The sequence below is a fragment of the Typha latifolia genome, chromosome 7, assembly GCF_019914945.1.
Source record: "Typha latifolia isolate L0001 chromosome 7, TyphaL0001v2, whole genome shotgun sequence".
Taxonomy (NCBI): Eukaryota; Viridiplantae; Streptophyta; class Magnoliopsida; order Poales; family Typhaceae; genus Typha; species Typha latifolia.
The window spans coordinates 6819086-6845474 of record NC_133092.1 but is presented as its reverse complement, the minus strand read 5'-3'; the positions used below and the strand labels follow the sequence as shown (position 1 = coordinate 6845474).

Here is a 26389-nt window from a genome sequence, read left to right as displayed (position 1 = left end):
GTCTCAGTTTTAAGAAGACAAAGTGGAAAATGTACAAAGAACTGCACATTTGTGTAAATGAACATCTCTGTGGTACTTTTACCAGAAAATTTATTATGTAGGTGATAAAACAGACTAGTGACAGTTACATAAAATAGTAGGATATCCATATATATTACGTTTCGTGTTACCTTCAAAGAATTCGACCAAGGCTGTATATCTTGAAATTGACATGACAGAAAAATATTAATATTTCGTATTTACCAATCTGAAACCCTTATATGGGATTTCATGTCATCTCTTTCATAATAATAATGCCATAAATTATGAAGTAAAGAATAAACATTCATACTGATGAACTTTTGTTCTGGTAATACCAAATTACAAAAAGAATGTAAAAGGAATAAAAGAATGTGAACTGAATGGGAGAGCATCATTATCAACTGAGCCTACTGTTCACATATTTATGATACAAAAGTAAATGATGAAAACAAAAAAATTCAACTCACGTTGAACCTGCTAACTGGTTGCACTGTAACCAACAGCTCGTGTGTGGAAAAAAAATTATGGTGATGCTTTTCCCTTCTATCTATTTCAAGAAAGATGGTACATCTAATATGAGAATTCATGCCCTCGGAGAGATATATACTTCTTCACCCATATTGCAATCTCTTCAGCACAGGCCTGTGCTTGTGGTGTCTTGAGGAGCCCGTCAAGTGTTGCAAACTCGTGAACTGCATCCTTGTATTCAAGAACTGGTGCATCAACATTAACTTTCCGGAGCTCTTCTGAATATGCAATTGCACGATCCCTCATCCAGTCATGCTCGGCGACAACAGTCAGGGTTGGAGGCATGCATTTCAATGGTGGGCCTCTTCCAGGCACGAGGGGATTTGCAGCTGGATGGTCTAAGCTGAACACTTCATCAGATAAAAATAATCTCCAAGCCAGAATACACATGGACTTGTCATAAAAGTAAGAGTTTGCTAGCTTTATTTCTGAGCGTGTTGGTACACTTCCTATAAAGAAGGGATACATCAGAATCTGCGCAACAACATTCACAGGCTCAAGAAGCCTCCCAGCCTCAACTGCTTTCCGAGCAACAAACTCAGCAATATTGGCACCACAGCTCACACCAAGGAGAACACACCTGTTTTACCACAGCAGGAAGTGAAAGATACTTAGGTCATACTATTTACCACAAAATACTATCTAGAAAATCCTAAGAATGGCACACCAATTCATAATATCTTTTCTATGCTTACTACTGACTAGGATAAAAAGACCAAAACCTCATCAATTTGCAAAACATGAACTTGGATGAATAGTGAAATCAGTAGACAGGCGAGTTATCCCAAAGAAATTAACAGTACAGCAGGTGCAACATAAAGTAATTAGTGAGATGAGCAGTCAGGTCAGCCTGGTATATCTGACAATAGGAGCAGAAATAGTTTTACAGACATCGAACATAAGACATAACCCCCTATAATTTCTTTACTAAAGAAAATTCACATTACCCTCACTCCCACAATCTACTTACAATGGTGCTATCTGAACTTTACATAATAATCTCAAAATACGAAATTACTAAAAGGCTGGTATTTTCCTAGATACCACTAGGTTCGCAGTCCCACTTCCCTATATCATTAAGAAAATTTCACATACCTTCTTGCACGTAACCAACTCCAAATCTCATTTCTAAATAATAATGATGAGAAGAGAAAAAAATAAAACAAGACTCTATCTCAACTATCAGGCAAAAAGATAATTCACCTTCCATATATTGCTACAGAAAGACAGGATATTCAATGGCACCATTTGCACTCAGCAGCACAAAATAAGTCCGTTCTTCTTTTGACTTGAGGCAAATTTAAGTTCTTTCTACTGTACAGGCATGCATTTAGGCCCAAAGTATGTTTTACTGCTCATCTATAAATTCAAGCATGTATCTAAGAATTTCTGAGCTAATATATACTATCCTGTGACAAGCACCCATTATTCTCCCTCCAGAAACAATCATGCCTCCACAACCATCTAGAATTCTCAAATATGCCAGTCCCTACTATCTTACCTATAGTATTGAGCAGTCACTGATAAATTAAAACATAAGTATCTACTATTAACTATTGGGGTCTGCCACATGAAAATTTACTCTTCAACTGTTAAGTTATATTTGTTATTAAACAGAAGGATTCATATGCTTTCTCATTGATTTTAGCTGAACAATTTTGAGGCAATTATCTTTCCAGTCTACAACCATTAGCTAGTACTAAATCATTGAATGATGGACTAAATGCTCCCATTTGGAAAGCCACAATTAAAGTTCAAATAATTAGAAAAACTACGTAGAATGTTTAACTGGAAATAAGAAGGTGACAACATTAGGAGAACGTTTACCTACCAGACTGGATAATCCAGAGTCAACATAATAGGCAACTTAACAGTGAAATTTATAACATTAAAGCCCTGTTTGCTTTAGGACTATCTTTTTTCTTATTCTAGATTAGGGAACACTATTCTAGATTAAAAAGTAAATATCAAATTATTCCTACTCTAGATTAGAAACACTATTCAAATTATTCCATACATAAGCCCAATTGTAATTTTATCTTTGACTTGACTAAAATTGTTTTAAAATCCTCTCTCCTCTTCTACCACTATCTATCTCATTACACAAACCAAAAGTTCCTGCATAATTTTCCTACCTAACTCTTCTTTTCTATCACCCACCTATCTCATTGCATACTTACAAGTATACAATTCATACTTATAAGTATGCAAGTATACCTATAAGAAATGAGAACATTTTATTGTAAATTTACATGTCAAATCAAGAGTATTTGAGTCAAATTTCAATTTATATTTGTACTTTACCTCACTATTATGTCACATCAAAAGTAATTATTATAATATACTACTCTAGATTAGAGGTACAACTTAGGAGTAAATAGCTATTCTAAATTTTCTCTTAATCTCAAAGCAAACAAGGATCAATCTATAAGAAAAGAATTAGCCTTGTTAGAGAAAACATAAAGCTCTCAAGTTCTTTGATAATATTTTAATCCATCATAACAGAAAGTAACATGCAGAGGCCCACGATTGAGGTCATACATGTCACAAGATGCTGAGTTTGTAGGAAGACGAAAGCATATTCAAGGACCAAGTAAGTATACATGCAATAAACCTATATATGTGTATATATATATATATATATATATATATATATATATATAGATATATATATATCCACCTTTCACCAGCATGGTGAAAACTTCCACTAGTTTGTACAACAGTGAATTGCCTGAATAATGTCTTGTACAAATAATGGGTATCAAAGTGATGCAAATGGGCATAACCACTTAACCAGCATATACTAACCCCTGCCTCATTTTGATTTCGACATATTCACAAGTCCTAACCATTCTGAATGGCTAAAACTAGGACTTAGGAGAAGACAGTATGGCATCATTCTCATTCTCTTGTATACATTCTAGAAGTTGAAGGCTAGTCTACAGATTTGCTATAGCAACAAGAAAATATAGAGCTCTATATTGCACTGAATATGCACAATAAGATGAAAAAAATAGAATTTGTCAACAATTTGTCACTACGATATAAAATAGCTACATGTTGCCTTGTAGGTTTATTTCCAAATTTTTGTTGGTATTGTGGCTGAAGTATTACTTGAAACTGTGAGATTACCGTTGTTCCTCTGTTTCCCAGGGTGGGGCACATCATATTTGAATCTGGTATCATTAAGTTTTATCAGATATAACAGTAAATAAGACCTTGCTTAGTAGAACATCAATAAAAAGTCATGCAAGTGAGCAAGGGAGAAGATTTCTTCCTAAAAAGGAAAATCTTCTTGTTCAAGCAGCAGGAGAACAATAAAATACTTTGATTCCTTGCACTCAACCATCATAAATAGCCTGGTGGTCTACTGTATATGCCTCCATCTATGCTGCCCTAGGGTTTCTTATTGTTCCTTTTCAATTACAAATTACAATCCTAAAATCAATTCACACCTTTCTATGTTCTAAATAAGTTTTTCTCTATAAAAGGATTAGACATAAATTACTAGAGCACAACACTATTACTATTTTTTTGACAATTTATTACTATTTATAGCTCATGCACAAGGATGGTTGTGCCACAAGCACGGTCCATGCCGACCATTAGCTGGCATGGCACGTGCCGCAACACTTGTTAGCCGTGCCGCAAGAGAGGAAGAAAAAAGAAATGATGACTACTTACCTTCACCTTTCGCCGCTCGCCGTCGACCTTGTCATCTACACTTGCCGCCAACGATGAATCTACAACTTGATTTTTATTCAACTCGACCCGACCCACTGACCCTTTCTTCCTCCTTAGGCTAGAGCACCTAACGGGTGCGAGCAGTGCCTCAAGCTTAGGGGGCGACAAGGATGATAATGAGCGACAGCGGCAAGCTGGACAACAAGATCGACTACGAAGTCGATAGTGAGCAGCGAAACTACTAGGAAGGGTGCTGATGTGCTAGTATGCTACCGGTATGATAAGTGTTGGTCGGCACGCCCCGTGCCGGTCAGCGCGGCCATTGTTGCTCACGCATACTTCTATCTTATCTCCTAGATCATTGTTAAGAAAAAAAAAGAAACACCTCGATAAACTTGGTGCCAAAAATTGGTTAGTCTAGCAAAGCTAGCTAGGCATCCGCATCAATTTTCTCCTACCTATGTAGGCTGACATTAATAAGCAAAGTGGTATGTTTCTCTTGTAGACTAATGATGATTCTGATTACTGTGTTCAGAACAGAAATATTGTTATAACGAATTTACAAGATCACTTCATAATTTTTTCATTTATTTACTTTGATCTAACTGCTGCAATTTCATCTCTTGCAGATTGACTGTAGGCACTCCCTTTAGTTGCCAATTAAGTGCCTAGGCAGTGCTGCCTCTTGTATGCTCTTCTATTAGCAGTCTATAATCGTGCATTAGATAACCACATCAAACTACAAGCCAATGGGGAAAAATTATATTACAAATATGCTAAGATATTCAAAACAGTAACCTACTAAGAGTCTAAGACTGAGCAGCATTGCTAAGTCTAGTCCAGAAATTACTTTGTAAATGAAAGGATATATGATAATGACAAAACATTTTTAACAGAGGTTAACGAACCCCATATACATAAACATATTCCCAAGTGATAGTATATACATGAACATATTCCGCATAATCACCATCAGAACTAACTAATTATATGTTTATAACAAATTGTTAGTCATTAAAATCAAAAGAAGGGAAATTTGATTTGTACATCATAATTTTGATTTTGGATAACAAATTCACACATGGTGCTACACCAAGTAACATCTACAGTCAACATTTTATATTTCTTGTTTTTTCTGTGACAGCAGAAAAGGAAAAATTCCTGTTCTCACAAAGGAGACAATTAAAGTAAAAGTAAGATGATATTATTAATAACAGATAACATAAATTCAAATGCAAAAAAGAATACCCAGATGATTAAAAAATCAAGTTAATAATCTCGAAAGGCATATTCATCTAGGCAAAGCTTTCAAGAACAGTAACAAAATCAAACATTAAATAAATGCTTGTAAATGAGCACTAGAGAATAAATCTCTTCCTTTTGTGGCATAAATTCATGCAAAACAAATTTACAACCCTCTTCTAACTATAATTGGACTTGATAGCTTTCAGAGTACAGCTGATCAAAACAATTGTGAACCATAGGTAACCAAATTGCACACCATACATATGTATTTGATTTACTTCATCATTTAGGTTATGTCACAGACTATAAGGTGGTCACTGCCTTATTAGATAATCTGGATTCTGGAGCAATACAAAAATTATAGCATCGGCATATTTAAGTTAATATCTTATCTGGCACTGTCGACCTCACATCTCAAAAGTTTGAATAACCAAATAGTTTTTAAGGCTAAACCTCAATTGATCCAACAGCTTAGACATATTCCGCACAATGCAAACAAAAATATTACAGCTAACATTTGCTATCACACAGAGTTATATACTATCGACCATGAAATAGAAGCTAATTGTTTTTTAATTACTATATTTGCATTATATTCAGACTATATTGACATTCTACAAACAAATCAAGAGAAACTCTCTTTAAGTAAATATCTTAACATGGCAATGATAAAGGAACCAAAGGAAAGGAAGATCACCTCGAAGAGTCCCCATGAGCCGCCAGCCACGGCTCCACCGACGCTGCCCCAAACATATCGACAATTTTTGACCTCCGCCCCTCGATTACCCCTCCCCCTCTCACAGTCCCCATAGCCGCAAGATTTGCCTGCTTCCCGAGCCAATTCAACACCTTCAGCCCGTCCTCAAACGCCGCTGGATACCGGCTCTCCGGCGCCAGCCTGTACCCGACTGCAATAACGATCACATCACACAGCTTAGCGATCCTCCTGCAAAACAGATCGTTCGCCGTCGACGTGTTGCTCCCCGAGATGAACCCCCCACCGTGGAACTGAATCATCACCGGCAGCCTCCTTGACCGGCGGCGATCGTCGCCCCCGCCCGCGGACGGGAGGTACCCTCCGTACGAGGCACCGTTGGCGGTCAGATCCGCCGGCGACGAGTCGTAGCTGTAGCGGCGTTGGGGTTGATGGAGGACGGGGGAGTCGGGGAGGAAGATGCGGAGGGAGAGGGAGGTGAGGGGATCGATGTGGATGTCCTTGGTGGCGACGCCGTCGCCAGAGAAGGAGGGATTCGCCGGCGCCGTGGACTCCTCTGGCCGGGAGGTGACGCCGAACGGGTCGCCGCAGGCGGCGGCCCGTTCCGGCGAGATCTGGAGGAGGGATTGGAGGCGGTGCTTGAGAAGAAGCTTGAAAATCACGCTGTAGAGCTTGACGCTAACGCTCGGCATCTCCGGTTCGGTTTTCAGAATCCTCTATCTCCTCTTTCTCTTTCAAAGATCGGATCTTTTAATCTCTATTTCTCTCAATCCATCTTGAAGAAAAAAGAAAAAGAAAAAGAGAAAAGGAAATTGGATCTATTTATCTCAATCCCTCTATCTTACTACGTCTACGTTTTTCAAAAGAGTATTGATTTGGGATTGCGGGTTGGAGAAGGAAGGTTGGTGGAAATTTTGGGAGCTTTGAAATGGATGGGAAGGAAGTTTCAATGGATTAATTGGCTGTTGAATAGATCAGAGAGGAGAAGGGTGGTGGAAGATGTGATTGTGTGTTGTTTGAACTTGGAGAAATTCTACTTCGGCAAGAGGATAAAGAAAATAAAAAAGAAAAGAGAAGGAAAAAATATGACGAAGAATTAGAAATTTGGAACAGAAAAGGAAAGAATTACATGAATGTAATATGATGATGCATTTGACGCTGTCGGTGGAGGAATTCTGGAAGCGAATTGGTCATCACGTTTCCTTGTTGGGCTCTTTCGCAAATACGCCACTTATACGACAAGTTTGTGACCAAACTAACCCTCCGCTAAACTTTATTTACTAAAATAGACCACAGTAATGCTAAAGGAGTCTTATCTTTACAATAAGCTCAGGGTCTGTATTGTCAACCCAATAGTAAAATTTTAAATTAATCAGCTTTTTGCCTATGAAATGGACCGCTAATAAATTCAATTTTTTTATATCAAATAAAAAGTTGAAATATTCAGTAATTTTCTTTTCAGGATACACTAAATATAACTGACAGTTTATTTGATACTTAAGCCTAGTACGTTCTCCCACCGAACTCACCTCCAGCTGCTCTCATACCTACTTGTACTTGCCTCCATTCAAATCATGACCTCTTGTTTTCCCTCAAATACCTTATTTCTTCCAAGCTGCTGCTATCTCTACTCCCTCCACCCTGTGGAAAATAAGGAAGAACTACTAGAAAACTTTTTTGAGATGCTTAAAAGAAATGCCATGGAGGAATCCAGTCCCTTGATGTCTAACAATAATATTCCAAGCCGCAACCCCAACCACTGTCTGACTGGAAGAATTTTGAACAACAAGCCATTCAATGCAGGTTGTCTAAAGGCTACCCTCATAAAGGCATGGAAGTATGGAACACAGAAAGAGGTACGAAGTTTATTGAGGTAGGCAAGAAAGACCATCTTAATGACATTTGAAAGCGAAAAGGATAAACGATACATCAGGACGAGCTCACCCTAGTCTTTTATTCAGGACCTATTTGTCCTAAACTCCTTCCAATCCAACTTGTCAGTCGAATGCTAGGCTTTCAACTACTCAGAATTCTGGGTGCAATTCCATGGCCTCCCACTAGAATACTTATCCTCCTCCATGACAAAAAAACTAACAAGAGTGGGTGTTCTAGTCCTTACACTATCACTTGAGGAAGACAAATGGCCAAGATTCATACAAGTACGCATCAAGATCGACATCTCGAAGCCTCTCACAGGATCTCTATCTGTCACCCTCCTCAGCGATGCATCGACTAAGGTCTAAGTGAAGTACGAGTGTCTATTGCGACGGTATTGTAGCTTCTATGGCCACATAGGCCATGAGATGCATGACTGTCTTCACCGTGGTAAACTTGAAAACTTGATGAAGTAAGACAACCCTCAGAGTCTTCAGGAAAAATTACTAGGCATGAAATCCCTCTATTGGCTACAGAGGACAAAGGGGCCTTGGACTCTAAATTCTCCATTACCCTGTAACCTTTCGAAGCCCACTCCCCAAGCAATGATAAGAAAAGGTCTGACACGTTTGTCCTCAGCAACTATTCAAGAAACATCTTCCCTCATAAATGTCCCGGTACGCAAAATTGGGCTAGCCACTTCCATCCAATTTGGAGAAAAGTAGGACCCAAAGCCCATGCATGAGTTGCTCCGCCAAATCAACAATTACCCCTATCGGGAAAACCCTAGAGTGCACTGCAGAAAACCCTTAGATATCAAGCTTCTCAATAGCATCTCGCCACCTCGCATGAGCACAATCACGCTTGGGATCTAAGCTGCTAGTTCGTCCACCCTTTCAACAAACCTCTCCTCTTCAGGAAAAGAAATGAGCTGGAGTTGGCTAATCCAAGACCATCCAAATCTCCTCTCAAGTCTAGTAAAAATGGTGAACCTCCCTTGATAAATATGGCTAAGGCGCCAAGGCCCAAGGTGCAGCATGGTCAACCATGAAGCTTCTATCCTGGAACTTTCGAGCGTGTGGAGACACCTTAACAATCAAGAACCTCAAGAAGATCCTCCACAGCATGGGTGTTAATCTCTCCTTTCTCTTGGAAACGAAGTGTGGCAAGAATAAGGCCTAAGCTATCCTAGCAGATCTCCCTTCCTGCAATAGCTTCATCGTCGCCTCAGTTCACTTTTCTAGTGGATTGTGGCTTCTTTGGGGTGACAGTCTAAGGTTAGAAATCTTGGAAGCCTCATCTAGCTCATCAAAGCAAAGGTTGAATGTCGGTACACCCTTCTAAACTGGTATCTTTGTGAGGTTTATAGACCTTACCACTCCTCTTTTACTCCTTTATGGGATCAAGTAAGTGTCTCTGTATCCAGAGTTAAGGTCCCATGTTGCATCATAGGCGACTTCAACCATCAGCTATAAGAAGGAAAAAGATGGTGGTAACTAGCCCAACCTTAGCGTAACAACCTATCTTATAAAAAAAAATTAATCAGTGCATGGCCTTGTGCCATGCCATGCTACCGGCTCCGCCAACCTGGCCGGGCCAGCTCTCTCCTCTCTCTCTCTCTCAAACTCTCTTTATCTCTCTTTCCCTCGTGCCACCATTGGCCTGCCACCACAAAGGTGAGCCTCTCTCTTTCCCCCCTCTCTCTCCCTCTCTCACTCACTGCCTCTTTCACCCTCGGGTTTGCCGAAACCGAGCCTTCCCTTCCTTTCTTCTCCTCTTCTCTTCTTCTTCTTCTTCTTTCTTCTTTCTCCTTCTTCTTTCTCCTTCTTCTTTCTTCTTTCTTCTTCTTCTTCTTTCTCAGCTTCTTCTCCTCCTATTTCTACAACATTACTAGGCTCGGCCGAGCACTGTAGCAAGCAGTGCTGGGCCGAGCCCAGCACTAGTGGTAATGCTTTTTTTTTATTTATTTATTTAGGTACTTCTTTCTTAATTAATGCAAATAGCATATTTAGATATTAATTATTTTAATAGTAATATATATTCTTCAACATGATTGTTATTAATTATAATTACTATAATTAATGATTAATTAGGTTATAAACTATTACACATAAATATAGGTATTATTTATTTATATTTTTATTATTTAATAGATAGATTTGTAAATTATAATTATTAGATTTATTTACTAATATTCTTATGATATACATTTTAAGTAATTCTAATAATTTATTACATATTATTATTTTGTAACAAATGAAATACTAGGTTGATTTATTTATTATTTTATAAAGTAAAGACTATATAGTACCTAATTAATCAAGATAGAATGAGAACCACAACTTAATTATAATTAGGTTTTTATCTATATTTATACTTTTATTTATAATTATAAATCTAACTAGTTATAAAGATAAGTAGAAGTTGTAAAACCTAATAAATCATCATATTTTACATGAACAAATTTTAATTAGATAACGACTAATTTCATGTTATCTAAATATTTTTAGATTCTGAACACCTTATTTGAGACCTCATAGACCCTGCTAGTGATGAGTTGACACTTGGTTGACATATGTGAGGGATACGTGTTTTATATCTTCTGATCAGATTGTAAGTAGTCTTATCCCCTAGATGTCTTTATCAAATTAGGATATATTATATAATTATGTATATATATGTTTTGGCCTCCAACATGATTATATAATCTTATCTAGAGATGATTTCAGTTGAGCATATTTGAGTTTGCTGGTGATATATAGAAATGATTGGAGATGATTATACTAATATGACTTTAGGTCGAGATGATCTCTAATATGAGTATCGATGTGATAGACTAGCATAAGAATGCATATGATAGATGTATGATTGGAGATTGCATTGCTTCATATATTTCTTTTGATTTCCCTACCACCTATATTCCTAATATGCATGACTTGTCATAGTACTGGATAAAAATGCATATGATCTATCATTTAAAAGAAAATACATGAGTTCTCATTGATAGAATAGTTGGTAGAAAGAATGAGGATACCCGAGTTGGCGCGAAGGTTAGGGTATGCCTAGAGTTGATTGATCACTTGACATAGTCGCGATCCTGTGACTTTATGTCCGAGGTCAGTAGTCTATGTGTACAGTAGATATTTGAACACATGTCGTTCACAAGGGCATATGTGGTGAGTTATCCTCATGTGATTTCTATCAGTTAGTTGGATACCTAGGTCTAGTTGATGATGATACCGTTAACGGTTGGCAAGGTATGATTATATGATTGAGATACCCTTAATAGTTGGTGGGATATGTTTTGAGCCTCTGGGCTAGATTTGAGACTGGGTACCGGATGTTGACTGTGCACAGTGGTTTAGTATAATGATGATATTTAAAGATGACATTGATGACTGAGATGTTGAGAAATGTATATGATTTCATTATCATCTGATATATCTGATTATCAAGTAGTCACTATACATCATATATGGTTGCATTTGATATCATAACATGGTCAAAATCAGCATGCATCATATGTGTCATATTTGAGAGAGAGTTATGATGATAGTATGACATGGAGATTGTTTATACATTGTCAAAAATTATATATTTTAATTAGTTATGACATGATATCTATATTTTATTTATATATTATTGAGAATACATTCATATACTCATTCATGACATGATGCTCCTATGTGATTCATATTATCCAGTACATGATTTACTCTTTATTTTTTTTAACCCCTTAGATATTATGGTACGTAATAGCGATTTGAGATATCTTGAAAAGATATTTTAGAGCAAAAATAAGGTGAGCTATAGACATGAGATAGTATAAAAGATAGTTTATCTAGATATTGAATTATACCATTATTTGATATGTGTACTTCATTGTATAGACGATGATTTGTATAATATAGATCGAATTATAATGTACTCGTGTATTAGTGGTTTTAGTTGTATCTTAATGATTTGTTATGGCCTGTGTGAGTTCTGCCATATTATGTAGCTGTCTAGTATGGTTGTTATGGATGTAGATATAGATATGTTAACATGTTTAACTTGACGATGTCATGATTTATAGTATGATGGATTATGTGAGCATAGGTGCATCTGTGGGTGACAGGCCCCACCCGTCTTGTCGTGTGCATCGTGCATGTCGTGTGAGCGCGTGGACCAGCATGTGCCCGTATCAGGCGGGGATGTTACACTCAGAAGGATGGAAGCCTTCTCTAACTGGATCAATAGGATGGGTCTCCACGACCTCGGCTTTGCTAGGTCGGCATATACCTAATCGAATAGAAGAGGTGCATGCAAACTCTTAAGAGAACGTCTAGACAAAGGCTTGACAACCTCCTCTTGGTGCAATCGTTTCTCCAATGCTCACATTGTCCATCTCAACTTATCACAACCCTTTGCTACTTGACACTCTACCTTAGAATAGTTTCAGTAAGCACTAATTTAAAACAAAAAACAAGTGGCTCACGAAGAATTCTTTTTCGAGCCTATGCAATAGTGCATGGGAAATTCCTAATTCCTGGTAAGCCCACTCGAGCTTTCTCAACCAAGTTTCATCTCCTTGCAAAAAAAGAAAATCAAAATGTGGGCAAAAAAATATGTTGGAAACCTTCGCTCTCAAATCCTATATGTCGAAGACCAAATCACAAATATCCAATCCATTCCAAAGCCAACTGAGGCAGACTGCATCAAGGAGTAAACCCTTAGAAGTGCACACGATGATCTTATGCTCAAAGAAGAACAATACTATCATCAAAGAGTGAAGGTTGGTTGTCTCATGTGAGGAGGTAGAAATAATTGGTTCTTCCATGCCCTGGTCACAATTAGAAGAAGCCGGAAAAACATCAAAATACATTTAGGTGGGGGAGGAGGAATGGACACCGGACCCACCCAAAATTTGAGAGGCCTTTGCTCAGCATTTCAAGGGTATGTTCAAAACTACTAACCCACCTTTCATTGTTAGTTGTTGTTCCGATAAGCTTATTGTTGTAATCACTATCTTTGAAGAAGAAAGGATGCATATGCTTAATATCCTCATGGACAAAGAAATAGAAGCAACTTTGAAATCACATAGGCCTGACAAAGCCTTAAGGCCTGATGGGCTAAATGCCAAAATTTTCCAAACTTTCTCCTACCTCAAGAATGACATCAATGCTGTAGTGAAGAACTTCTTCCTCTCCGACAATATGGACAAGGGCCTTGAGTCCACCATTGTCTTAATTCTCATGAAGGACAATGCCATGTTGGTCAGTGATAATAGATTGATAAGTTTGTGCAACACCATATACAAACTAATTGATAAACTAATTACGGCTAGGATAAAGCAACACCTGAACACAATATGTAACGGCCACCTATCAGTCCAAATCCAAAGATAAACTAGATTCCGACTCACGTAGAGAAAGTTAGGGCTACCGTAGATCTCCAAAATTAAGAGTGAACTCAAAATTCAATTATTGGATAATATAGTACTTTTGGGATTGAGATAGATTTAAGATGGAGAACGAATCTATTATGATGGATTGTGGAAAGGGGAGATGGAAGAGGTGTAGTGTTGGAACGGCCTAGGGTTATGGTGAGGTGATGGATATGACAATGGTGGAAGTCAAGGTAGATGGTAAAAAAGAGATAGAGAAGAAGTAGGGTCGTTCCATAAGGTCAGCTTTTATTTAACCATTACAGTTCACCATGCTTTCCCACCTTGTCCTCAAGGTGTGAAGTTAGGAAAGCATTCCATCATGTCAGTCTCGGACTCCCAAGTAGCATGATTGGAGGGTTTGCCAAGCCACACAACGAGTACCACCGTCTCTAATCTCCCTTCATGTCTCTTTGATGGTGCCTTGCTAGCACATGGACTGGCTTGACCCTCTAAATCTCATCCTCTAGCTTGGGTAATGTATCTCTGACAATCTAGCCCGTGGTGATTTTCGCCTTCAGTAGCGAGACATGGAACACCGGATACACACATGTTCCCTCCGACAAATCCAAACGTTATGCAACTGGTCCAATCCTCTCCAACACCTTGAAATGACCAAAAAAGGGATGTGACAACTTTTGGTTTCCCATTGGCCTCAAGGTTACTTAGCGATAGGGTTGAACCCAAACATAAACCATGTCGCCAACATCATACTCTTGCTCACGATGCACTCGATAATGCATTTATTTCTAGCAGTTCTGAGTTGTTCTCATGTGTGCTCACAATCGTCGTAGAGTAGAGATGGCAAATATTGACTCGACCCGATAATCCAACATGATAACCCGAATCTTAATCAGGTTTGGGTTTAGTTTAATCAAATTTGGATCATAAATGGGTCAACCTGCCTAACTCAATTAATAATCGAGTCGTGTTCGGGTTTATACTAGTGACTCGTTTTAACCTGTTTGACCCGTTTACATATACGGGTGGGTCGGATCGATTCAACTTGCTAACACACAACCCGTTAACCTAACTTACCCTATCTCACACTCTCACCATTTCACCTGGCCGCCTCCACCTAATCACAATCCTTCCCTCTCTACCCTTATCATCTCCCCTATACTACCTCTCACTCTCCCCATGTAATAACCCAGATCAAAAAATAAATAAATAATTATAATAATAATATATAAATTAAATTTAAAAAAAGAGACAAAAAGAAATAAATTTAAAAAAAAATTAGTGTTGCATGGCATGAACTCGTGCCATGCAGGTTATGGGCACACGCTGAGGGCGCCATGTGCGCCCACAACCACCGGCCCAGCCAATCGGGCCGGGCCAGCTGGCTGCAGCAGGCCCGGCGCCGCCGCAGCTATCGCCTTACCTCCTCCACCGCCTTCTCTCTCTCTCTCTGTCTCTGTCTCTGTCTCTCTCTCTCTCTCTCGGTCACCCTCTCACTCTACTCTCTCTCACACTCTCTTTCTCTCCTCATTGCCGACACCAGCCCGCCACCACCTCCTCTAGAGCCGCCGCCGCTAGTGAGATCTCTCACTCCCCTCTCTTTCCATTTCTTCCTCTCTCTCTCTCCCTCTCTCTTTTTTTGCCTTGTGCTTGGGCTCACTGGAGTCGAGCTGCCAGCAAGAGGCTTGCCGCTGGCTGGCTATCAGCGGCCAAGCCTCTCCCCGCCAGCCTGGGTCCGCTCCCTCCTCCCTTCTCCTTCTTCTCTTCTCTTCTCTTCTTCTTTCTTCTTCTTCTTCTTCCTCTTCTTCCTCAACTGTTCCCTCTTTTGCACTGTAGCAAGGGGTTGCTCCCTTTTAATTTGTTTACATTAATTATATGATTTAGTTTCTAAAATTTAGGTAAATTAGTTTATTTAGATGGTAGATTATTTTGATAATTTACACTCATTAGTATAAGTATTAGCTAAGTATTTTTAGTATAATAATTTATTAATTATAATTATAAATACTTGCATATGATTATATAGAGTTTAGCCATTGTTTATTAGATTAATACATAATAATCTTATATTTTATATAGTTAGTTTTATTAAAAATAATTAAATTATATAAGTTTCTATTAATGTTTATGTATACTTATACATGCATATATTTAATATATTTGAATATACAATGTATTTCTAGCACCTTATTATTATTATATATTATTTTCTATGTAATAAAATGCCGAGCTCAGATAATTATTTTTATATTCATAGATAATGATTATTATATGTATAATTAGTAACTAGTTAAGTAAAAGTAGCAATTGCCAAATAATTGAATTATAGTTAGTTATTTTATGTACATATATTTTAATTATATTATTGTATATCTGATTCTTTTATGCTGAAAGAGATTAATTATTATATGCCTAATATATAATTAGAATAAGGTTATCATAATTATATATATAATGTATATTGAGTTATTTAATAAAATCTAATAATTTATTATATTTTACACTAATAAATTCTAAATGAAATAAACGGCTAACATCATATTACTTAAATATTTTCAGATCCCTAACCCTTTATTTGAGACCCTATGGACCTTGCTAGTAATGTGTGACGGTTGATTGATAGACGTGACTGATACGTGTGTTGGGTCTTCTGATTAGAAGTGAGTAGTCTTATCCCCTACACGACTTTCTCAAATTATAATATATTATATATTATGTACATGCATGTTTTAGCCTCTAACATAATTATATGACTTTATCTAGAGATGATTTCAGTCAAGCATACTTTATCATGCATTTGATTAGGCTGATCTGGGATATGAGTACATTGGTGATATATAGAGATAATTGGAGATGATTATACTGTTATAATTTTATACCGAGATGATCTCTTACATGAGTGTGCATGTGATAGACTAGTAGGAGTATGCATGTGTTAGATACATAGTTGGAGTTTGCATTACATCATTTTTTTTTTGCTTCTTTACCATACCTAAATTCCTAAGTTGCATGATCTGTTGTAGTACTAGATATATGCATATGATCTATTATGTATAGGAAATCATGAAAATACATATTTATGTGATGTGATGTGATGGTTGAAACGGTATCTAGTCCGGACTGGTACTAGACATACTCTTAGCGTATGGCAGAGTATGGTGATGGTTGATGATTGTACTCTTAGCATATGACAGAGTACAACTATTATTGATATACCCATAGTAAAACACCCAAACCTCTAAATACACGTGTAAACCGCGTGAGTAAATCTCCATATGCGGTGCATCACATGACCTGTCAGTAATAGAATTTCACAAGGCACACAACAATACAAATTCATACCATAAACAAACTCAACCAAAAGAGTCCGGATACAAGTTCCACAAGCCACAACAAGCCTTCTAGATACACATCCAAAATATAATGCTAAAGTCCAAAATACATTGTCAACCATAACGCCCTCGTAGGGGCTCAATACAACTAATAGACATACTGAATAGAAAGACAGCTACTCCTCGCTACCCACACCTGCGTCTCCTAGCTCTGAAATAATGCCACCAAGAGGTGGTGAGCTCATAACCCAGTGAGTAGGATCCATATAATCTAAAATAATGAAATCGCATGTGCATATCCAATGTATGCCTATATTTGCTAGCAATAAAAACATGCTTATTAAAATGACTTATCATGAGTTACTAAATCAATGCAATCAATAAAGACTGGTCACTATCCCGGAACATGTTAGTTCATAAATATATTAGGATAAGTCCACACAGATGTATACGGTTTGATGCAATCTCTTATTCATACAAATCTCAATCATAGTGTTTACATGTTATGCATAACAATAAAAGAGTAGTGTAGTCACCTCATGTCTACTAAGGCATTAATCATATTTATCATAGCTTACCGAGCAATTTACCACACAAGGTAAATACTCTCAAGAAAATCATCCATCACATAACCATCCATCATTTCATACATCAATGGGAGATATATACACATTTAGCGGTAATGTCACCTACATGTGTATGGCGGCACTACATGTGACCGGTTGTCTGTGGCCATCAGACTAAGGACCCCGGTCCTCAACGGGAGAATCGGGAGCCCTCGAGAGCCCTCGGCTCATCAATAGACGCCCTAACCCTACGTCGTCGGGTACCGCTAGAGATATATCTCCGCCTTATAATTATGTTTTTATATCATTATAATCTAGTCCTGACTATGCAATATAATTACCTGAACGCCACATAGGATACACTCTACCCTTAACCCTAGGCTGATTGAGTAGGGGGCACTGCCTAGTCGAACTTGACTACTAATGATAGGTGAAAGTGGTGCAGTGTCTGTGAGTGTATAAGGCATGTCATAGTCATCATGATCGTTATATTCTATATTTACAACAGATATTTATGCAAAGGTATATCATACAATGGCCCCAATGGGGCTAGGCTGGCGGTATTGGGTTAGGCTCAAATCTAACCCAATAGACAAGAGGGCATTGGTGGGCTAAGGTGGGTTGGGGGCCCAACCACAGCCCACTAAGGTTGGATTAGTGGGCTGCAGTCTACAGCCTAGCCAACATTTGGGTTAGTGGGTTGCGGCCTACAACCCACCCGAGCCCAAATTAGTGGGTGGCAGCCTGCAGCCCACCTAAGCCCAAGTTGGTGGGCTACGGCTTGCAGCCCACCAACACCTATCTCCCCCCCCCCATCTCCTTCGAGGGAGGGAGACAAAGGGGACGAGAAGCGGAGGCTCAGTGCTGCTGGTGGCCCACGCCGCTGGCAGCCTGCCTTCGAGTCGGTGGCTCGCGACCCACACCGGGGAGGGAAGGGAAGGAAGCAAAGGGGAGGAAAAGAGGAGGGCTCGGCTTGGCTCGACGGGCATAACCCACGTCGCGGAGGAGCCATCGCCCGTCCTCCTCGCCTACGGGTGAGCGGGAGAAGCTCGCCCTGCGACCGTGGTGGCCGACGAGGCAGCGAGGCAAGCTGCATGGCCGGCGGCCATGGAGGTCCCTCCTCCCAACACAAAGGCCCGAAGCCCATCCAAAGAGCCCCTTCCCCGGAGCTCTCGGACCAACGGCTGGACGCAAGGGCGTCGGCCGCCGAGGATGATGGCGAGAGGGAGGGGAACTAGCTACCAAAATTTTAACGACGAGGTTGAGGCTTACTGCGATCCGCGCGCTCGGCTTCGTCGGCTCTGGGGCTTATGGCTGTGGTGAGGGGAAGAAGGAGATAATGGAGGTGGGGAGGGTGGCGTGCACGGCAAGGGAAAAAGAAGAAGAAGAAAGGAGAAGAGAGGATGGGAGAGGGGGGTGGGGTGGGTGGTAGGCTCTGTGACGCACGCGCTCAACGCATGTGTCAGGAATTTTTTTTATTTAAATTGGGGTGTTATACTTAGCGTATGACAAAGTATGATTATTTACTAAGATAACCTTAGCGTGTGGTAGGGTATAATTTTTCTTTTGAGATACCTTTAGTGTATGACAGGGTACGATTTATCTCCAGAGATACTCTTAGCGTATGATAGGGTATGCTCCGAGCTTGTGGCATGACGTGTATCAAGTTTGGGGTTAGGTATTGTAGTCAAGCATGATGGATGATATTCAGAGTTAAGACAGATGATTATAATAGTGAGAGATATGTGGATTATATCTGACTTTGACATATACGATTATCTAATGGTTGGCATGCATTATGTATCATCATTAATGTGACTAGTATCATTAGATCATGATTGTTATACATTATATGTTGTTATATTCGGTGATGTTATATTATAATTTTATCATGAGATATATTTTTGGTTGATGATATAATATGCTCATTCATGAGAATTGGTTTCATTTATATATATGTCACTAATAATACATATATACATGCTCATACATGCTATCCTGCTTCTTTTTGATTCATATTATCCAGTACATGATTTACTCTCTGTTTGACATCACTGATTTAGGGTAAGATCTATTTACTGAGCTTTTTGTTCATGACTCTCTTTCTTTCTTTTCTAACCCTCTTAGATATGTGATACGTGATAGCGACTTGAGATATTTTGAAAAGATATTTTAGAACGATGATGAGGTGAACTATAGATGTGAGACAGTATAAATGATAATTTATATGGAAATTGAGTTGTACAAGTATTTGATATTTGTACTCCTTTGTATTAGACGATGATTTGTATAATACAGATCAAATCATTGCGCACTCTTGTATTAGCTGTTTTAGTTGTATCTTGATGGTTTATCGTGACCTGTGTAGGTCCTACTAGATTATGTAGTGGTATAGTGTATTATTGTGGACTTGAATATTCATATGTTAACAGACTTATTTGGTTAATAGTATGATTTATTTGGTGATGGATTATGTGAGCATGGATATATTAGCAGATTTTATTTAATGATGTCATGATTATATGTGCACATGAGTATATTTGTGCGTGACGAGCCCCGCCCAACCTGTGTGTCGTGTGGGCGCGTGGGCGTGCACGTGCCTATGCCGGGCGGGGGCGTTATACCCCCAACAGGCAACCGCCCTCCCCAATGCTACCTCTCACTCCTCTTTGACCCTTCTCTTCGGCAACATCTCCGCTTGATACAACTGGGATGAGACCTAATTATCTTGGGCTGAATTTCTTTTGTTTCTTTTTGAAATAAAATTTTTCTGTAGGTCGCGTTCGAATGCAAGGAATCGCGTTTGAACGCCCTTGTTTAAATGCCTATATACGTTCGCAAATACAGCGGACATGTTTAGTGTGTTCAAACACCCCCGATCGAATGCCTACATACATTCGCAAACACTGTGAATGCATTTAGCTCGTTTGAATGAGATCGGCGAACCTACACTCTTTCTAGGGCTTTCGTTTGATTGTTTTGCTTGTTAGATTAGCCTCTAAATATGTGGAAAGCAACCTTATATTCATTATTGAATGAATTGAGTTCCTTCCCCCAAATCTTCTCCTCCCCTTCTCTCTCATTCTCTCCCACCACGGCTACGCCGTCTCTAATCTCCTCGTCTGGCCTATCCCCCTAGACCCATAGGAAAGGCCCCCTTCTTTCTCTTCTTCTCCTCTCCTTTATACTTAAATATTTTCCATTGAGATCAAGGTCACATCACTGCTCTCCGCTCCTCCTTTAGCTACCTCTCACTCCCCTCCTCCCTCCCTTCGCTACCTTTTGCTCTCCTCTCTCACAATTTATCAAGAATAATCTCCTCTTTGGCCTTCCTCGTCTCTCTTGCCTTGTCTTCCTCAACATATCCGGAGATTTAGGGGACGTTAGAGGAATAGCCTCCTCTAGTGCATCATCCCCACCTTCCCCTCATTCCTCTCCTCTTTCTACTACCTTTCACTCTCCTCTAACTACCTCTCCATCTTCGATCGCATTGATTGCCTCCCCTGCCTCGTCTTACTCAGTAGATCCGGAGCTCGCCGCCATGGGAGCCAGCTCCTAGAGCCTCACCTCCGCTGATACCTCAATCTTCGTCGTTGCTTTGCCAACTCTAACAATGTGCCTCCACCCCCCGAAGCCAAGCTAATTGATTTTTTTCACTAAATATTACTGTTCAATCTGCTGATTTATTACTTCCATTTGCCCATCAGTTTGGGGTGATATGTCGAGCTAAAGTCCAAATGAGTGTTGTGCATCCTAAAAAATTTTGTCCAAAACTCGCTGATGAACACTCAATCGTGGTCGACGAGATTCACCACTTCAAGCTCGTTGATTTCGCCCAACCATTCATTGTCGGTGTGTAAGGGGTGGGGAGAGTCTCGGCGAGACTCGATTCCACCCCTCCCCCCTCCAATTTTTTTTTCTCACTCTTCTTCAACGAAGAAGGAGATGGGGGATGGGCCATGAGTCAATCGCATCTGACTCCACCAGCATTTTGCCTTTTTGGGTCACAACAATATCCAAAACCCAATAACCTGTTAACCCATTGGACGATTAATTAGTAGAAAGATTTTCATAAATATTAATTATCAAAGATTAACTATTAGGAAAATGATAATTAATAACATAGATGTAAAACCTAGTTTAAACCTAATTATTTATTTTAGAAATTAAGATATTCAATATTAATTAATTTGAAATAATATTATAACTTATAGTTATAATCATATTTTCTTCTGCCACTAAATTATTCAACACTAATAAGTAACTATTTTAGTTTATATAACAGTTAAAGAAATAATACAAATGATTTAATATTTGTTTAGAAATCTATATAAGTATAATAATTTAAGAGGATAAAATTTATTTGGAGCTACCAAATAAGTTATAACGACATATAGCCTAAAGCATTTTGTTCAATGAAAGTAGATAAAGAGCTTATGTTTTGATATTACTACTTGGTAAATCTATTACCATTTGGAGAGGATCCCGAGACGCAGGAGGGGATCACCGTTTGAGGAGAGCTCTTTACAATTAAGTTATAATACTCAACCGAGTGAATCTTTCATAGTTTAGGGATGGTGTGAATCTTAGCTTGTTACTAATGAGTGTTATATTAGTTCAGTTATAATTGTCATACATAGTATTATTATTTCACTGTTATTTCTTTTACAATATGTTATCACCATATTCTGCTCATATAATTCATACATTTTAGAGACATGTGATAATGATTACATTATTTATGACATATTGTCATGAACTATTGTATGTAAAGTTGGGACATTAGTCCTAGTGGTACCTTATAACGTAGGGTTAGGGTGTCTTTTGAGTCGCATGCTCCTTATTCCACTGCGTGCGATGATATAGATATAGAGTTACGAGTTTACGGCTAGGGTCCTGAGTTTGATTGCACAGACTACTAGTCGTATGCAATGTCACCAGGCATGTCCAAACAATGTTACCACTAGATACATAATTCCCACTTTGTTGTTTATATGACTTCTAGTTGGATATGAGATTGCTCTATGTGAGCCTATGATGAAGTAAATAAGAAATAGATATAAATTCTGCGTGAGACATTATTATAATTTATATTGCATGATAAGTTGGGACATAATACATGGATATTTGATAGTTGCAAGTTTGATTATTATTGTGACAAATTAAGTAATACTCATAAGTGCACGGATCTATAGAGTAGATCGGCAAGCAAGGTACTGATCCCACAAGGACTAGTTTAAAAACTTGAAATGTTTGAAAATCATAAAAATAATTTTAACCTAGTTAAAAAATGGGTTTAGGAGATTTATGGAAAAAGAAAAATGTTTTGTAGATTTATTTTAATTAAGTGTGAGAGAAATAAGATCTTTGAATCCATTTGTAGATAACACATTTTTATAAGATAACATAAATATCTTCTTTTCCTACTATTCACCAAGAAATTAGTGGATCGGAAAATTATCTTTGAATGAACAATTTAATTTTCATAAAAGTTAAGTTAAAGGTTCATTTTTAGAAAATATGGAGTAAGAAATTTAAATCATTAGATGTATCATTTAAAAAAAACAACTAATATCTAAATTCTAAACAATAAATTTAAAGTAGAAGAACGAAGAACATATTTGACAATTAAAAATATATAAGAGATTTAAAATAAAAGAAATATGTTATCGACAAGTTTCATTCTCAACCTTGAGAATATTAAAAATTCATTTTGGTAATTAATAACACAGCTGGAATAAAAATAAACGTGAGATTTATCACTAGAGAGTTGCAGAATACTTCTTTAAAAAATCATCAAAATCCAAATCCAAAAGTAAGAGATTACGCTAAAATAAAATTAGAATGTGAACTTTGCTAACTTACAAATATTGAAATTTATTTGAATGTGCCATATTGTTGCTAATTGAATTAAAATAATTGTAATTTAAATATTGAAATTTAAACTACAACTCCTCTAAAAAAAATTTAACAAAAAGTACACAAAAAAGACATTTTTCTCTAGCTCTCAACCCTTCTATTTATAGACTTCTTGGACCTATAAAAATATGCTAAAAATCAGTAGTGATTATGCTTGAAATCTACTTAAAATGTGCATGAAATCTGGTGAAAATATATATAAAATGTATTGGAAATCTACTATAGTAAGTGGATAATTTGCTTGGCTGGAAATTGCTGTTCAAATAGAAATTTAAAATTTGTTTATTGCTGCAATTATTACTGAATTTTTTGCTAAATTGAAGCTAAAAATCTGTTATATTAGGTGAAGATTTCTTGCTAAAATTCTACAACTTGATAGAGATTTGATTGCTGAAAATCTATTGCTCGATAAAAAAGGAAGGAATTTAGACTCGTTCTGATTTAGATAAGGAAGAAAGTGATTAGTGGATTTTGGTTTGATTTAAGCATAACTTGAGAGATAAAAGGTAGATTGAGTTGATTGGTATTGACCAATTAATTTAAGTGGCTAAGCCTAAAACTGGTTTGGGCCCAAATTTGACTATTAGTAATTAAATGAGATTTAATTGATTAATGGTTTACATATAATTAAAATAGTAATATTTAATAATTTGGGCATAACAAACATTTATTTTAGCATCTTTACATATTGTCATATTCATGTAAGTATGAAAATCACTTTTGTTATATTTATATAATCTTTAGACTTGCTGGGCAATTATGCTCACCACCTTTAGTGGAATATATATTATAAATCTAGAGGATCATGAGTTCACCATGGAGTAGCTGCTGCACAGAGTTAGATATTTTCCATTTTATTATGTAGAATATGTTATAGCTCCTACTTGAGCTGGATAGTATGGATTTGTATAGACATATGGTTTTGGAGATTTATTGTGGCACGTGACTTGTGTAGTTCTTGTCTTATTAGATTTATGTTTATTTTTAGTAAATTAATTATTATTATTATTATCTGTGGAAATACTGATTATTGAGTCACGTGAGTATCACGTGGGTTGTTGGAGCCATGAGCAACATGTAGGCCATCTCCCTTGGTCTTGGTAGATCCGCCATGGGCTATAGAGTAGGGCTAGATGATGCTCTTACTCCATCAAATCACACCACCTTGTCGTCTAGCCTGAACATCATTTACATAGCGCTAAAATAAAAAATCACTAAACCTAGGCTCTACAACAATTGCGTGCCTAGAACGATGTCAGCTCCTCAAAGGGTGAGAGGATACAAATCGACGATAAGATCATGTCTTAGCACCCTTATTCCCACTCGACTAATAAAGACTTCTCGCCTTCAACTTTGTGTCGTCGCCAATTGCCACGTCAAACATTGTTGTCGACTCCTTTTCCAATCCAACCCCTTAGCCAACAGTTGATCTAAGAAGTCATATGTACTCCTTGAATCGATAAGGATATGTACACGTCTTTTCTTGATCAAGCCATTCACTCGAAGAGTTTTTGGCGCGACAGTACTCGAGTACACATGTAAAGAGATCTCGTCGGTTTGTCTTCCTCCTCACACTTTTCTTGGTCCAGCTCATGGTTCACTTCTAGGCATTCTTCCTCAACAACAACATCCTCTTTGAAGTTCTCGACTATCAATGAGCATTATGCTACCCATAGCTCGTGTGTAGTAGTATCTAGGTGTGAAATGCTCATCACATTGAAAGCAAAGACCCTTAGCCCTTTGCTCCACCTATGCATGTGTGAGATTTGGACCGCAAGTCTAGTACTCCCTTTAACATAAGTAGATGGCCAAAGTGGATCCCTTTGGCCTTGGAAAGTCCTCGTTGCTCTCTGTCCGGTAGCTAGTCCACCAAACAGCACTAGTGGTCGAGCCAAGTAGCGGCTGTCTTGACTTGCCACTAGTGTGCGGGTTTGGTTCTTCATTTATTGGTGCTTCCTCTCCATTAGGATGGGGTACTGGAAGACATCTTCTAAAATGGCAGGTTGAAGAGCCTTCACATCCGCCTAGATTACCCCCCCCGCCCGCAGCCCTAATACAAATGAACTCCATAGCAGTGCATCCGATCACATCAGGTTGTACATACTACTTTTTTTCTCGAACTCCTTTTGATAAGCACCAACAATAGTTCGCTGCACAAGCTTGGTGAGTAAGGCATCAAAGTCTTCATATCATTCAGCACTAAAACACTGAGAAATTCCAGCACTAAACTCCTCCCAACGCTCCAACTTGCCATTAGTAGAAGGGTAGACCTTCTAAATGAAAACTTGTTAGCAAGACCTTGGCATCTTCCTCAATCTGTTGGAAAGAAAAAAATTGCTCAGCATGGTATAGCCATTTGATCGGATCTCTACTTTTAAATTTGGGAAAGTCGATGTTTCTCATTCGAGTGTGAATACCCCGATCTTCCACAAGTGGATGCCGCAGTGCAAGTTTCCAAGGAGGGGCCTTCTGGCCTATTTGGTGGTAGCCTCTCTTGTCTTCATGATGTGGTTCGTCCTCTTCAGATTCATGCCACTCTCCGTCTTCTACGAAGTCCCTTGGGTTCTCCGAAGAAATCGGTACGCGATGGAGAGGGTAGCCCCCCTTCTACTTCTCTTTCTCGCTCTTGTGGCATGGGCAGCAATGGTTCATTCCTTGGTGGTGGTTGTTCTCGAGGTTGTTCTGGAGGTGTAGAGGTGGTCACCCTAACAGCAAGTGCATCGGCTAAAAGTTCCACTATTTTCTCTTAGGTTGCTCTTGCGACTTCCCATTTTGACCTTATTTCATCCAACATTTGAAGGAGTAGCATGTCCATAGAGACATGCCTACCCTCTAACCTAACATGGCCAACTATGGTTTCCGATTGTCTAGGGTTGATAGGAGTATCCCTCGATCTCTTCTTGGTTGAAGACAATCTGATGATCTTTCATATTCGTCGTTTCTTCTAAATTCCTTCGAGACCTTGTATTCACTATTAGTGGAGCTTCAAGATGGTCCAAGATTCGATTGGCTCTAATACCACTGTAACAGCCAATAATACAAGATAATTATCTAGGTGCATGCCATATTTATTTATAGGTGGCACCCTGACTCAACTAGACTTGGCAATTTGATCAAA

The 26389-nt window shown here is 38.3% G+C and overlaps 1 protein-coding gene across 1 annotated transcript; it reads right to left on the bottom strand.

Annotated features, from left to right (window-relative positions):
- Nucleotides 1-299: 299 nt before the first annotated feature.
- LOC140792874 (probable carboxylesterase 16) lies at nucleotides 300-7401 on the bottom strand. The gene is made up of 2 exons (XM_073144098.1): nucleotides 6176-7401; nucleotides 300-1129 (listed from the first exon to the last, which is right to left on the bottom strand). The coding sequence occupies exons 1-2, from the start codon at nucleotides 6883-6885 to the stop codon at nucleotides 592-594; spliced, it is 1248 nt and encodes a 415-aa protein (XP_073000199.1). The 5' UTR covers nucleotides 6886-7401; the 3' UTR covers nucleotides 300-591.
- Nucleotides 7402-26389: the final 18988 nt, after the last annotated feature.